The sequence below is a fragment of the Martes martes genome (genome assembly GCF_963455335.1).
Source record: "Martes martes genome assembly, chromosome: 13".
Classification (NCBI taxonomy): Eukaryota; Metazoa; Chordata; class Mammalia; order Carnivora; family Mustelidae; genus Martes; species Martes martes.
In genome coordinates, this window is record NC_137901.1 from 71,996,223 (window position 1) to 72,009,820 (window position 13,598).

General features: G+C 40.1%; 1 protein-coding gene across 2 annotated transcripts in view; it reads left to right on the plus strand.

Moving 5' to 3' along the window:
- PITPNB (phosphatidylinositol transfer protein beta) overlaps positions 1–13,598 on the plus strand; it is a 64,440-nt gene that overhangs the window by 12,083 nt on the left and 38,759 nt on the right. For both annotated transcript variants that reach the window (XM_080821908.1, XM_080821907.1), the window contains exons 4-7: positions 7,003–7,094; positions 7,714–7,721; positions 8,232–8,306; positions 9,917–10,000. In XM_080821908.1, coding sequence (XP_080678034.1) covers positions 7,003–7,094; positions 7,714–7,721; positions 8,232–8,306; positions 9,917–10,000 — 259 coding nt within the window. The remainder of the gene's footprint in view (positions 1–7,002; positions 7,095–7,713; positions 7,722–8,231; positions 8,307–9,916; positions 10,001–13,598) is intronic.

Sequence of the window (13,598 nt, forward strand, 5' to 3'; positions counted from 1 at the left end):
GTAGCAAACATGGGCAGTGAACCCAGGCAGGCATTGTGACTCTAGAACTTGCCCTCTTAATCGTTTTGCTCTACTGCTGAGCCCTGTGGAAGGGTTAGAATATATTCCATTTTCTGAAGTGAATGCCAAAGAGGTGTGCAGAGAAATTCTCCCAAGGCGATAGTTTTCACTGATTCCCATGTTCTCATAGTCTTTAAAGTCTCAAGTCATCTTCCAGAATAAAGTTAAGTTTAATAAGCTACTCAAGATTATCCATGTCGCTCCAGTTGTTATAACTGTCCAGAATAAAAACTATTAACTCTTAGCAAGCCTGACTCTTCATTGTCTTCTAGAAGTGCCCTGTTCAGCCCCTAAGGTTCTTGTGATGTGGGGTTGCCCATAACCTGTTTCCTGAGCATAGCTCAGCTCTGTCCTGTGTAGAAGCATTCCTAGACTACTTTTATTCTTCCCTAAACTTCGTCACTTTTTGTCACATCTACTCATTTTAACATCTGATCATGTGTATTTCATGTCTATGTGTTTGTCTTATACCCTATTTACCATAAAAGTTTGAGTATGTTTCTTTATGATGTTCAATATACACTTAAAGAGTGGATGGTGGGGAGAGAGGACAGACTGTTGGGCAAAAAAATTTGAAGCAAGGCAAGGAAATGTGTTGCAACCTTTGAGATGGTTATTTCGGAGAAAAACTTGCAGTTCTCCTGAGACTTTGTAGGAAGGAATACACTGACTAGTCCTTTTGTTGTTTTTTTCTCCTTCTTGGGGAAAATCAGCTTTACTGTTTTATTCTTTATAAGCATTATATCTTCACCATCTCCAGTCAGTCCTGAATGACAGAGAAGTCATAAAACCATGCCCCTGAATGGTCTTGTTCCTCAAAGACTGAAACAGCAGAGGTTTAATTGAAAATCATTTAAAAATTTCATTTAGTTCCAGTTAAGAGCTCATTTTTGTAAGCAAAAGAGTCATTTGCCAGGAACTAAAGTTACATTCATGTTTAAAAATGAGAAGTTTAAATCACCTGAGAATGCAAAGATTGATTATATCTGATGATTCACAACAGAGCATCTTTGCATAAGTATACATAAGAAATTTATAAATACCAACCCAATATAGTAATTCATTCTTAAGTCGAGAATTAGTCACCAACGGAAAGTTTTTTTTTTGTGTGTATAGTTCTAAGTCTTCAGTTTTGCACAGTTCAGAGTTTTCTAAATAGTGATCCTATTCCAGGAAAATATCAGAAATACTTCTGTAATGTATTGTTTCCTTTTTATGGTATGTTTCTCATTGGTATTCTGTTTCGTTATGTGGAAAACACTTCTTTCCCTCTCTCTTTTTGTTATTTCTCCAGAACTTTAAAGTCTTGTTTTATCTCCTGAAAGTTAGCCAATTTGTGTCTGGTTATTTTACTCCTTTCCTACAAATCAGGATTTGAAGTCATTTTGTAATTTTTTCCTGTTGTTCTACCCGTTTTTTTCCATCTCCATACCCACCACGTTAATGTAGGTTACCATTATCTCTTTCTTTTGAGCTTTTCCACTTGTTTCCAGACTGATCTCTTGCCACCCATTCTTTTGACTCTTATGAATAATGCTGCTGTGAAAACTTGTGTACAAGTTTTCTGTGTAGACATGTTTTTATTTTTCTTGGGTATGTGCACATGTGCACACGCACACACACACTCACTCATTCTCTCTCTCTCTCCTAGTTGGAATTATTGGGTCAAATGGTAACTCCTCACTTTTTGAACTCCCAGACTGTTTCCAAAGTGACCGAACCATTTTACATTCCCCCCAACCATGTGGGAAGGCACCAGTGTCTCCATATCCTTGCCAACACTTGTTATTATCAGGATTTGTTTTGTTTTTGTAATAGCCATTTTAATGGGTGAGAGGTGGTATGTCAAGGTTTGGATTTGCATTTCTTTGCCAATGCATGATGTTGAGAGTATTTTCACGTGTTGCTAGTAATTTGTAGATCTTCAGAGAACTATCCGGTCAAATCTTCTACCTGTTTTTTTAATTGGGTTGTCTATTTTAAGAGTTCTTTACATATTCTAGATACTAACCCCTTGCCAGGTACATGATTTGCAGTTTTTCCCCTGTTCTGAGTTTTCTGCTCACTTTCTTTTGACAGTGTCCTTTGAGGCATTAAAAAGGTTATAATTTTGATTAAGCCCAATTTACTTCTTTTAATTCATCATTTATGCTTCTGGTGTCCTATCTGAGAAACCATTGTTCAGTCCATGGTCCCAAAGATTTATATCCACTTTTGCTTATAAGAATTTTATAGTTTTAGGGGCACCTGGGTGGCTCAGTCAGTTAAGCATCCAATTCTTGATTTTAGCTCAGGTCATGATCTCAGAGTCATGAGATCAGCCCCACACTGGGCTTCATGCTCAGCAGGGAGTCTGCTTGAGATTCTCTCTCTCCCTCTCCCTCTGCCCTTCCTCCCACTTGAGCTGGATCTCTTTCAAACAACAACAACAAAGAATTTTACAGTTTTAGCTCTCAAATGTAGATCTTCAGTCCATTTTGAGTTAATTTTTGCCTCCATCCACTCTTGCCCTCTCCAGTTAATTTTCATTTCTAACACGACTCTACTAAATTGACAAAGAATGTTCTTAAAACTTAAATCTGGTTGTGTCATTCTTCTCCTTAAAGCCTTTAGTAGCTTCTCGTCGTACAAAGACTAAAACCCAAACCCTTTGGCTTATAAAATGGGCCTCATTGTGATCTGTCTGCCCTCTGCTCTCCTCACCATCCTCATCTTATGTCCGTCCCTCTGTTCCTCCTTCACTACAGTCTAGCCATGCTGGAGGCCTCAGAGTGACCCAGGCAGACCAAATCTTTAGCTATTTTAGGACTTTGGGGCCTGTATCTTCATGTGGCTGGCCCTCCTCACCCTCAGATCACCATTGTGTTATCACTTCCGCAGGGAGGCCTTCTTGGGCACCCTTAAACACGGTGCTTATAATGTCCTGTGCTCTCTTCCTCGACTTTACTGCACTTCAGAAGAGGTAATTCACTCCTTTTGTTATTTCCTGCTCTGTTTCCTGCTTCTTTCCCTGGAAGGTGAGCTCAGAGTAGGAGTTGTCCATTTGCACACTGTTATTTATGTAGCCCCTGGCACAGTGGACACTCAGTAAATAAATACTTGAGTGAATGAATGAGTGAGGTGGCCATGTATTTAAGGTATATTTCATTTGATTATAAAATGAAAGATTATTTATGGCAAATTAATCTCATCTTCATATTCTTCCATATGTTTTTCTGCATTTCGATGTTTACAGTAGGTTGTAGGATGGAAAAATAGAACTGCACACTTTACTCATTTTGTTTATAAGTGGCTGTAAAACTTTCACAGGAAGAATGCAGTTTGAAATGATTTGCCAAGATGTTATGTCTCAGGAACAGATTTTTTAAAAAAAGAATGCTATTAGGTCAGAGGTTCGGTGTACATTATGGTCATTTATTATATATCTTTGAAACCATATAAGCTCTTTGTTTTACTCTGCCACTATGACAGAGTTGTCTTACACTTAACAGGTTCACAGCCATTGTTGTAGAAATTAGATCTTCATGTTATCTCCTGTCAACACAGTTGATGGAACATTTTGGTTGAATTTTACTCTGAAGTTAAATGTTCTTCATATACATTTAGAGTTGGGATGGGAAAAGGACTATGTATGGCAAAGAACTTTTTGTGCTCTTGGACATTATTTTATGCCTGACTCTTAGACAAATCTAGAAGTGTTTAGCTTGAGTTAAGTTCTATCATGAATATTGGTTTGTCATGAGATTCTATTTCATGATTGTTGGGAGAACAAGAAGAGGAATGTCCTTATTCATCTGTTTTTGAAGGTCTGTCTCCCTTTTGTTAATTCGCTTAATATTTGTTCTTTTTCTGAGACTCTAAGCTTCCAAAACAGAATTTCCTTGGTAAGTAGATGATAGAAAACCAATGTGTGTGTGCTGTCAATTATATAAATGGCACATTTGCAGCACCTTGTTAGGAATATTTTAAAGTTTCCACTAATGAAAATTTCTCTCCTTTAAAGCAGAATTGAAATTTAGTTTTATTTACTCCATGTATGCATTTTCCCTATTAAACGTTTAGCCCACAATTAGATTCACTGAGGGGAGAGGTTTGTTAGTGTTTTCATGTTAAATGTAGAAAGTGAGTCAATTTGAAATAACTGTCTCAGAGGTTTGGTCATTCTTAGTTAAGTCAAAAAGTTGACTCTTGGAATTCACATAGTGGAAAAGTATCCTGGTGGAAGTAAGAGAATAGGCATTTGGGAGCAAAATGAAGACATGTTAAAACTTTCTTTTAGATTTGGTTCTTGCTGGCCTTTAGTGACTGCCAATTTTCTGTTTGGGTCAGCAAGTTTTAGAGCCTTTGATGAATGTTTAAGGTTTTTAGACTATGGGGCACTATGGAAATAAATAGGATAATTAAAATAGGTTTCTGAGCTGGTATGCAACTTTTTTTCCTGCCTTTTTCTTTTCTTTTTAAGAAATGTTTTTTAGAAGTTTTATTTGTCAGAGAGAGAGAGAGAGAGCAGATGCATGCACAAGCAGGGGGTGCAGCAGGCAGAGGGAGAAGCAGTCTTCCTGCTGAGCAAGGAACCCCATCCCAGGACCCTGGGATCATGACCTGAGTCAAAGGCAGACGCTTAACTGACTGAGCCACCCAAGCATCCCTCTTTTTTTTTTTAAAGAATTTACTTATTTGTTTTAGAGCATGCATTTGCCTGTTAGGGAGAGGGAGAGAGAAGGGGGAAGAATCTTTAGCAGACTCCCCACTGAGCGCAGAGCGGGAATCCCAGGACCGTGAGAGCCTGACCTAAGCTGAAACCAAGAGTAGAATGTTCAACCAGCTGAGCCACACAGGCACCCCTTTCCTGTCTTTTTCTACATTGACCACATGAACCACTGATAGAGCTGTTGGTCATACTTTCAGATTGATAGGTAATCTTGTAGGTATATTTTAGAAATCACCCAAATGTGTTACATTATACCCAGATGAGACCTCTCCCAGTTAAAGGGATTTTGGTTTCAGTACTTGAGGAATGGAAGAAATAATTAGGATTTCAGGTATTCATTGACTTTAAATGTGAAAGTATTTTCAGGTATCTTGGCTTTATTTTTGGGAGGTTGTGCCCCTTTGCATGAATCTTCCCTAGATTTGAAAAGAATGGGTGCTCAAAGAATTAGTTCTCCTTTATTGTTATCTTTTCAGGATGTAAAGGCATAGGTAAATCTCTTTATGCCATTGGACTCTTATTTATAATGCCATATAACAGTGCTTCAGCTTTTCTTTCCCAGTGGTTTAATTTGCCACAGTAGTGGAAGCTGCAAGACATGCACATGATTTGGTGTACTGAGGAGGCAGCGGAAGGGCTGTCCAGACTACTTTTTCTTTTCTTTTTTTTTTTTTAAAGATTTTATTTATTTATTTGACAGACAGAGATCACAAGTAGGCAGAGAGGCAGGCAGAGAGAGAGGAAGGGAAGCAGACTCCCTGCTGAGCAGAGAGCCCGATGCAGGGCTCGATCCCAGGACCCTGGGATCATGACCTGAGCCGAAGGTAGAGGCTTTAACCCACTGAGCCACCCAGGTGCCCTCAGACTACCTTTTCTATAGTTGCATGGCCCTCTGGCTGGTGGAGGTTCCTCACATTCACTTTACTTAGCTTCCAGAATTCATAGGGATGCTTCTGGCTACCTGCTCTATCTTAGTACAGAGGCAGAAGTCCTTTCTGGGCCCCAAGTCTCCTTAGTTTGTTCTTTTTCCTAACTTAGGAAATGAAGTTGTATGTGACGGTTCTCAGAGAAGCAGTTCTGATACAGAAAAAGTATATAGGGCTTCAGGTTGGAGGAGGTAGTTTTGATATGTAGTTATTTAGCCACTTAAATGCTGGTTATATGGAATAATAAATGAATGTGTACCTTGCAGTGCTGTTGGAAGATATAACTGAAGAAAGGCACGTGAAAGTACTCAGCTTTATGTCAGCTTATAATTAAAGAGCAGTACCTGCTGTTTATTAAGCTCTTCCTCTATTACACAATGTGCTAATAAACACATTATAGGTATTATTTGATTGAATCCTCCTAATAACCTTGCAGAGGAGGTAATAGGAACAGTGTTCAACTCATGGGGAAGTTCAGAGAGCCAAGTGATGTGTCCAAGATCACACAGCTTCTAAATGCTGATGTTGGGATTTGAATCTGATCTGTATGAAAAGCCTGTGCATGTAAAACTGCTTTCTTTAAAATCATTAGAAGTGGTCATTCCATTTGCATTTCTCTGAAGACCGAAAAGACTGATTTTTCCATTTGTTAACCAGTTTTGTTTTCTATCTGTAGCATGTCTGTGGATGTCTTTTGCCCACTTACCTGTTGGGATCTTTGCGGATTACCTTAGGAATTGGCACAAACTCCTCATGTATTATATACTTAACCCTTCTCCCACTATAGTGGAGGCATTCACTTTCCAAACATACAGAATTTTATACTTGGATATGTTTTAAGATCTCCTTTCCATCTGGGTTCCTCAGATTGTCACTTTTAAGTTTATTCTGCAAAATGTATTTGAAGTCTTTTTTTCAGAGATACTCCCATATTCTAGGGACTCTTTCATGTTAAACAATGAGTGTGATCTAACCACATGCACAGTCTGAATAGCCTCAGTTAACTCTCCGATTTCACCTTAGGGGAATAGAGCAGAAGCCAAACACAAAATTGTTTCTTTTTTTCCCCGTTACATCTTGTATACAGCTAAATGTTTTTAATCATGTTGTTGTTTTTACATTAATTTTCCACTTGATTACTTTGGGATTGAAAATGAAACCTATTGCTAACAATCTTGAACATGGGTTCATGAAACTTAGAACATAATCACCTTTGATGACAGTACTCTTTGAGGTAGCCCAATAGATGCCAACAAAGAAGTGATGGTACTATTGAAAATATATTCACTGTTCCTCTCTTCACAGCAAAGTTCCTGCATTTGTCAGGATGATTGCTCCAGAGGGCTCCTTGGTGTTTCACGAGAAAGCCTGGAACGCATATCCCTACTGTAGAACAAGTAAGCCTGGTTGCTGGCAGTCATTCCACCCCGCTGTCCCACTGCTGATAAGGAGAGGGACTCTTGGTGCCGATGCCTTTGAGAAGGGTGGCACCCAAGAAAGTCCTCTGTGAGTTCTTGGGCAGTCCCTGCAGGTGCTGTGGCAGAGGAGAGATTTCTGTGTTCCTCCTCCAGACCTTTGTGAGGGCATTGGTTCATTCCCAGAGGTCCTTGCTGACTGCACTGGCTCCGGGGGTGAGACCCGAAAGTCATCCACACTCAAAAGTGTCCTTTGGTTTAGTTTTAATAGTATTTTTCTCATATTGCCACATATAGTAGAGTAGGAATATAGCAGACTTCTGAAACAGTTCCCTGTTGTTTGCTAAATTAGCCTTAAAGTGATATATTGCTTTTGCGACATTATTCTACCATTGTTTTAAAATTAGATTATTGACTCTAATCTAAGGCAGACTGTAGTGTCATTTGTGTAGAAACTTTTGCAGACATAAACTACTAAATGCTCTGTGCTTTCAGGTAGTTTAATCATCGTGACATTAAATAATATGACAGATTGTTTTGACTTGGATTAATATTCTGAAATTTTCCCCCTTTTATTGCCCACCTGTCCATTATGCCTCAGTTGTAACGGTGAGTAAAACTATTTTTGTGTCACTTACTCTTCGTCTTTAAATTTTGCTTTACATAGTAATTATTTTCAGTCTTTCCTTGCTTTTTAAATTCAAATTGCCCACTGCTGCATGGCCCTCCTCTGTGCTCTTTCCACCAGCCTGCACTCCACCACATGTTCCCAGTGTTAATGGGTTTTTTCCAGCCTTGTCTCAAAATCTCCCTGTTGACTTTGTTTTGCTTCTGCTACTTCCTTTGAATGCTGTATTTGCTCACCAAACCTCCCAGCTTCTTTAATATTAGCCCTGTATGCTGCATGACAAGTAGGGTTGTTTAAATTATTTAAAAGCATGCAGCATTTGGTTTGCCTGACAAGTCCATAAAAACAGGTAGCTAATGATTCTTTGTCACTTGAGGATTAGTCTTATAGAGTCAAAGCACGGATGCTTATGCTGGGGAAGGCTCCTGCAGATAAAAGCCCCAAAGAACCGGTGAAGGATCACTGTCATTTTGCTGTTGTGTTTTCTGCAGAATGAATATATGAAAGATGATTTCTTCATTAAAATTGAAACATGGCACAAACCAGACTTGGGAACATTAGAAAATGTAAGTTTCAACTCTGGGCTTTCAGTGCAGAAGCCCCTGGAAATGGGAATATTGTAGTCCATTCTGTCATCACCAGAGTGATGCCACCTGCAGGAGACCAGTACCTGGACACACCAGGGCATGTCCAATTGCAGTGAGACAGGCCAGCAACCAGCAACAAATGGGGCTTTCCCTCTCAGCCTCCTTGCCTTCGTGCGAGAGTGGACGGTGGGGAGAGTTGGTGTTTTTTATCAGCACTCTTTACCTGGGACAGGGAGAGCAGAGATAAAATTCACAAGCCTATTTTAGCTGTTAACTTTAGATATCTTTCATCTTTTCATCTCTGTATGTTTGTCAGAGCTACTCTACAAAGCAAAATTGACGCTTTAATTTTCACCTCCACTCTGCTTTGCAGGGTTGATGTCAGAAAAATGGCCAAAAGGTGAATGGGAGAAGCAACTTTGAATATTTTATAAAAATATTGACAAGCTTCTTATTTTTACAAGTTGGAGCATATTTATTCCTCAAATGTCAAGAAAATCACTTAAGACTCATTGTAATCATTAACTTTTGATAAGATGTTTCAGAGACTTAGGGGAAGGCATCTGGTTATTGATCGGTGCCTTTGGCCCAGTGGCTGTCCAAAGTGTGATCTCTGCAGCAACATCTGGGAACTTGTTAGAAATGCGTGTTCTCAGCCCTCACCCCATACTTACTGAATTAAAATCCCTGGGGGTGGGGCCCAGTATGCTGTGTGTTGTGGTGCACGCTCCAGTTTGAGAGTTCCAGTTTGAGAACTACTGTTCCAACCTCACCCTATGCTGTTACGGGAGAGTAAATTCATGTGGTGGTAGATAATGCTTTTATGTGATTGGTGCCAATTAATAGAACTTTTTATTTATAATTGGTAGTATTTGACCTGAGTTTTTCTTCGGGGTGATCATTTGACATTTCATGGGTTTTTTTCACAGTTATTCTAAAAATTCGAATCTAAATGAGATGATTGGATGTGCTTTAGTCTGTGTATGAGTTGATCTGCCTTTTCCAGCTTCCAAATGGACAAACTTTGGCAGTGTGTAAACAGTTCTTAATTGGTTCATAGAGGGAGTTTTAGAAATAAATGATTAATTAACATGAGGAATGGAGGAATTGCTTTCCTATCAAAACTGAAAAGCTTTGGGATAATCAAATTCAGGATAGGTTTTAAACCTCCCAGTGCAGCTTCTTGAAATCTAATTATAATGTCACCTTATGTTTGTCTAGGACTTAAAGGTTACAAGAACTTGGTCATGTATTACTGGGTTAAACATAGGTTAGGTACATTTTGTTATATAATTCTTCTCTAAGGACTAACAGAGAATAATGATGACAGATTTCTGTTAATTGGGCAGCGTCCTCTCACACCACCCTCTCCACATGCTTATCTTTTAGGGATACAAGGGTAACAAAAGATTTCTAGATCCCTTAAGACTTCAGATTGCTAATTTAATGAAATAGCAATCTGAATTTTTAAAATTCTTTGTATTGTGGCCTAAAAGACTCAGATAAAGATTACATATGTAAGTGTAGTCATTTGTCTAGTAAGAATAGTCTATGGTTTGTTGTGTTTCATTTCTCTTTGTCATTTATAGGTACACGGTTTAGATCCAAACACGTGGAAAACTGTTGAAATTGTCCACATAGATATTGCAGATCGAAGTCAAGTTGAACCAGCAGTAAGTACTGCATACTCCCCAATGACATTTTAACCTGTTGCCTCTTACATTTAAAAATGACCATCTGGAGGGAACCTGGGTGGCTCAGTGGGTTAAAGCCTCTACCTTCGGCTCAGGTCATGATCCCAGGGTCCTGGGATCGAGTCCCGCATCGGGCTCTCTGCTCAACAGGGAGCCTGCTTCCTCCTCTCTCTCTGCCTGCCTCTCTGCCTACTTGTGATCTCTGTCTGTCAAATAAATAAATAAAATCTTAAAAAAAAAAATGACCATCTGGGGCACCTGGGTGGCTCAGTGGGTTAAAGCCTGTGCCTTCGGCTCAGGTCATGATCCCAGGGTCCTGGGATTGAGTCCCGCATCAGGCTCTCTGCTCAGCAGGGAGTCTGCTTCCTCCTCTCTCTCTGCCTGCCTCTCTGCCTACTTGTGATCTCTGTCAAATAAATAAATTAAAAAAAAAAAAAAGTGACCATCTTTCTCTCTTGTATGGCCTGTGTTTGTACACTGCAGGGAGCCTGGAGTTTGGGTATGCAGGAAAAAGACCAGAGAGTAGGAGAGAGGGTTATTTGTTTTCTTGTGTGGATTTCACCTTTGCACAAATGATCCCTTTGAGAAATCCCAGTATATCTGAGATATATAGAGGTTTCTTTTCATTGGTGGGGGTGGGGTAGAGACTAACATTATTTTATAAACGAATTCTCCTTTGGGCTTCTATAAATAATGTGGGTCCCTTATACTTTTAAAGTGTGATTGAGAAACCTGAACAGTTGTGTAGCTTTCTAATCTTGATTTTTACTAGATGTAAATATTCATAGTCTAGGCTTTTGACTTAATACCCACCCCCTAGAAGTGAAGACCTGCATTCTCCCAAAGTAAGACCCTTTTATTACTTTGCCACAGTTTGAAAATACTAACTCAGGGGCGCCTGGGTGGCTCAGTGGGCTAAAGCCTCTGCCTTCAGCTCAGGTCATGATCCCAGGGTCCTGGGATGGAGCCCCGCATCAGGCTCTCTGCTCAGCAGGAAGCCTCCTTCCTCCTCTCTCTCTCTGCCTGCCTCTGCCTACTTGTGATCTGTCTCTGTCAAATAAATAAACAAAATCTTTAAAAAAAAAAATACTAACTCAGTTCTTAGAGTATGCTGATGCTGCTTGCTTTTGTAGGGCACAGTTGTGGACTTTTCCTATGTTAAGACAACCATTGACCCTCTTTATGCTAGTGTAGAGAGCAGAAGCTTTGAGATTTCTTCTGTCATGGTAAAGCCCGCATGTTCAGTTAGCATTTTTATTTCATGACTTTTCTATTTCATTTTTAGTGCTCATTGTCTGAACACGAGCAGTGTTGTAGGCTGTACAGAAATAGAAATAACCCAAACACATAATGTCTGTTTTTGCTGTTGAAATTTAAAGGTAAATCTTCTAGGGGCACCTGGCTGGCTCACTGGGTTAAGTGTCTGCCTTCGTCTCAGGTTATGATCCTGGGGTCTGGGGATTGAGCCCCGCATTGGGCTTCCTGCTCAGTGAAGAGCCTGCTTCTCCCTCTCCCTTTGCCTGCCGCTCTGCCTACTTGTGCTCTGTCTCTCTGTCAAATAAATAAAAAAAATCTTTAAAAAAATAAATGAAGATTACCCTTCTAAAACAAAGGTCTCCCACCTTTTCTCTGAAATTGATGGGTTTGAGACTGCCAGCTTTGACCCTCTGCTAGGCTGGGTTCTGTTCTGGTAGGACCCCCCCTCCCTGATTAGAAATGTGAGCACTAATGAGGGGTCCTTGTTGTAGAACTTCTTAAATTTTAACTGTGCTATGATTTGACATGATTTCAATTTTAAGGATAATTATATATTGAAATTATAAAGGACTTTTTTTTTTAATTCTCAGAAGTGAATGTATGTTCTGTTTTAGAAACAGTATTCAGATGTCTGTTTTGCCCTTTTATGTCTCTTGTATTTTCCAGCCATGTTTACTGCATGTCAAAGAATGATGGTAGGAGGAAAAATCCTTGGTAGTGAGCAATGAGTGAGTTGGTTAATGGGCTAGGTCGGGGTTGCCTACGTGCTTGGAGCAGGTCACAAGGTAATGGTGAGCGGCAGTATGGGTGCCCCAGGGAAGGCGTTCAGGTTATATTGTTGGTGTTTGAAAAAGTCGTGTCAGCCAGACAAAACAACCTGATCTTGTTGTTCATGGGTTTGCATTCTAGGTTGTTCTCCAGCAGAATACAAGGCACCTTTGGTTTTGCTGGGGTCATAAGAGTTCTTTGTTCTTGTTCTTAGGCTAAAATGGATGCTCAGTCAGTGTTAGCAGGCATGAATGCAAATAGATAGAACAGTTAAGGCCGATTGTGTAAGAGCCCTGGAGGCCCCTGGTCTTGTTCCTTCCAGGTCTCATTCCTTCCACCCCAGCCTAGACCAGTGAGGAGAGAAGGCGCTACTGACCTTGAGGGGTGTGACAAGGGCACTTGAGATTGGTGCTCCAGGTGGAAAGCACTGCACATGCAGAGGCCGAGCGGGTGCTTCCCTGTGTGGAATGTCGTCTTGGATGGATACATGGGGAAAGAGAAGGGATTGGGCCCAAATGAGAAGGGTCTGTATGAGGCTCTATGAGTCCATAGAGCCGTGACTAAAAGCATATGTTCTGAAACTAGATTGGCTTTGGGTTCAGATTCTGAGGTTCTTCCACCTTCTGGCTATTCAGTCTTGGATGGGTTGCTTCCTCTCTCTGTGCCTGTTTTATCTTGTGTAAAATGGGGCTAATTATCTCACAGCATTAAGTGTGAGCACTGGAGCAGTGCCTGGTTTACCCAGTGTTCACCATCGTTGGCATTGTGATTGGCCACGGTTGTGCAGGGGTTCTGAGAACTCTTCACACCAAGCATTGTTTGGGGAGTAAATCAATAGGTATGTGTGGTTTTGTTTTTCAGTGTTCGCATCTCCTGTTTGCCAATTACATTGTAGAGATTAGTAAGATACAAACTTATTTTAAAGTTGACTGAATTCCCAGTACTTTATTTTATTTTATTGATGAACCTACATATAGCATTTACCATTTTAACCATTTTAAAATGTACAGTTCAATGGCATTTAGTACAAGTACCTTTATACCATCACTGTCCAGTTCAGAACATTTCATCACTCCAAAAGGACACCCTGTACCTATTAACAGTCACTCTCTACTCCTCCCTCCCCCCACCCTGTGGCTACCACTAAGCTGTTTTTGTGGACTTAAGCTATGCTGGATAATTCATAGAAGTGGAATCATAGCAATATGTGACTTTCATTGTTGGCTTCTTGTACTTTAGGCTGTTTTTATCCCCATTGTGGTGTGTGTCATTACTTCATTTCTCTTTATGGCTGATAACAGTCCAGTGTATGAATATACCACCCTTTGTGTATGTATTCATCGGGGGAGGAAGGTTTGGGTTGTTTCTACTTTTTTGGCTATTGTAACTAGTGCTGCTGTGAAAAACTGTTGTCAAAGTGATCATCTATTTTCTCAGTTGTGAATACTGGAAGTAAAACTGATACCATGTAGGGATTCTTAGACCTTCGGATGTGAAAAAGGAACCCTGACATTCATATTTGGTGCAGAAGGGAACTCTGTGTGCTAGGAGG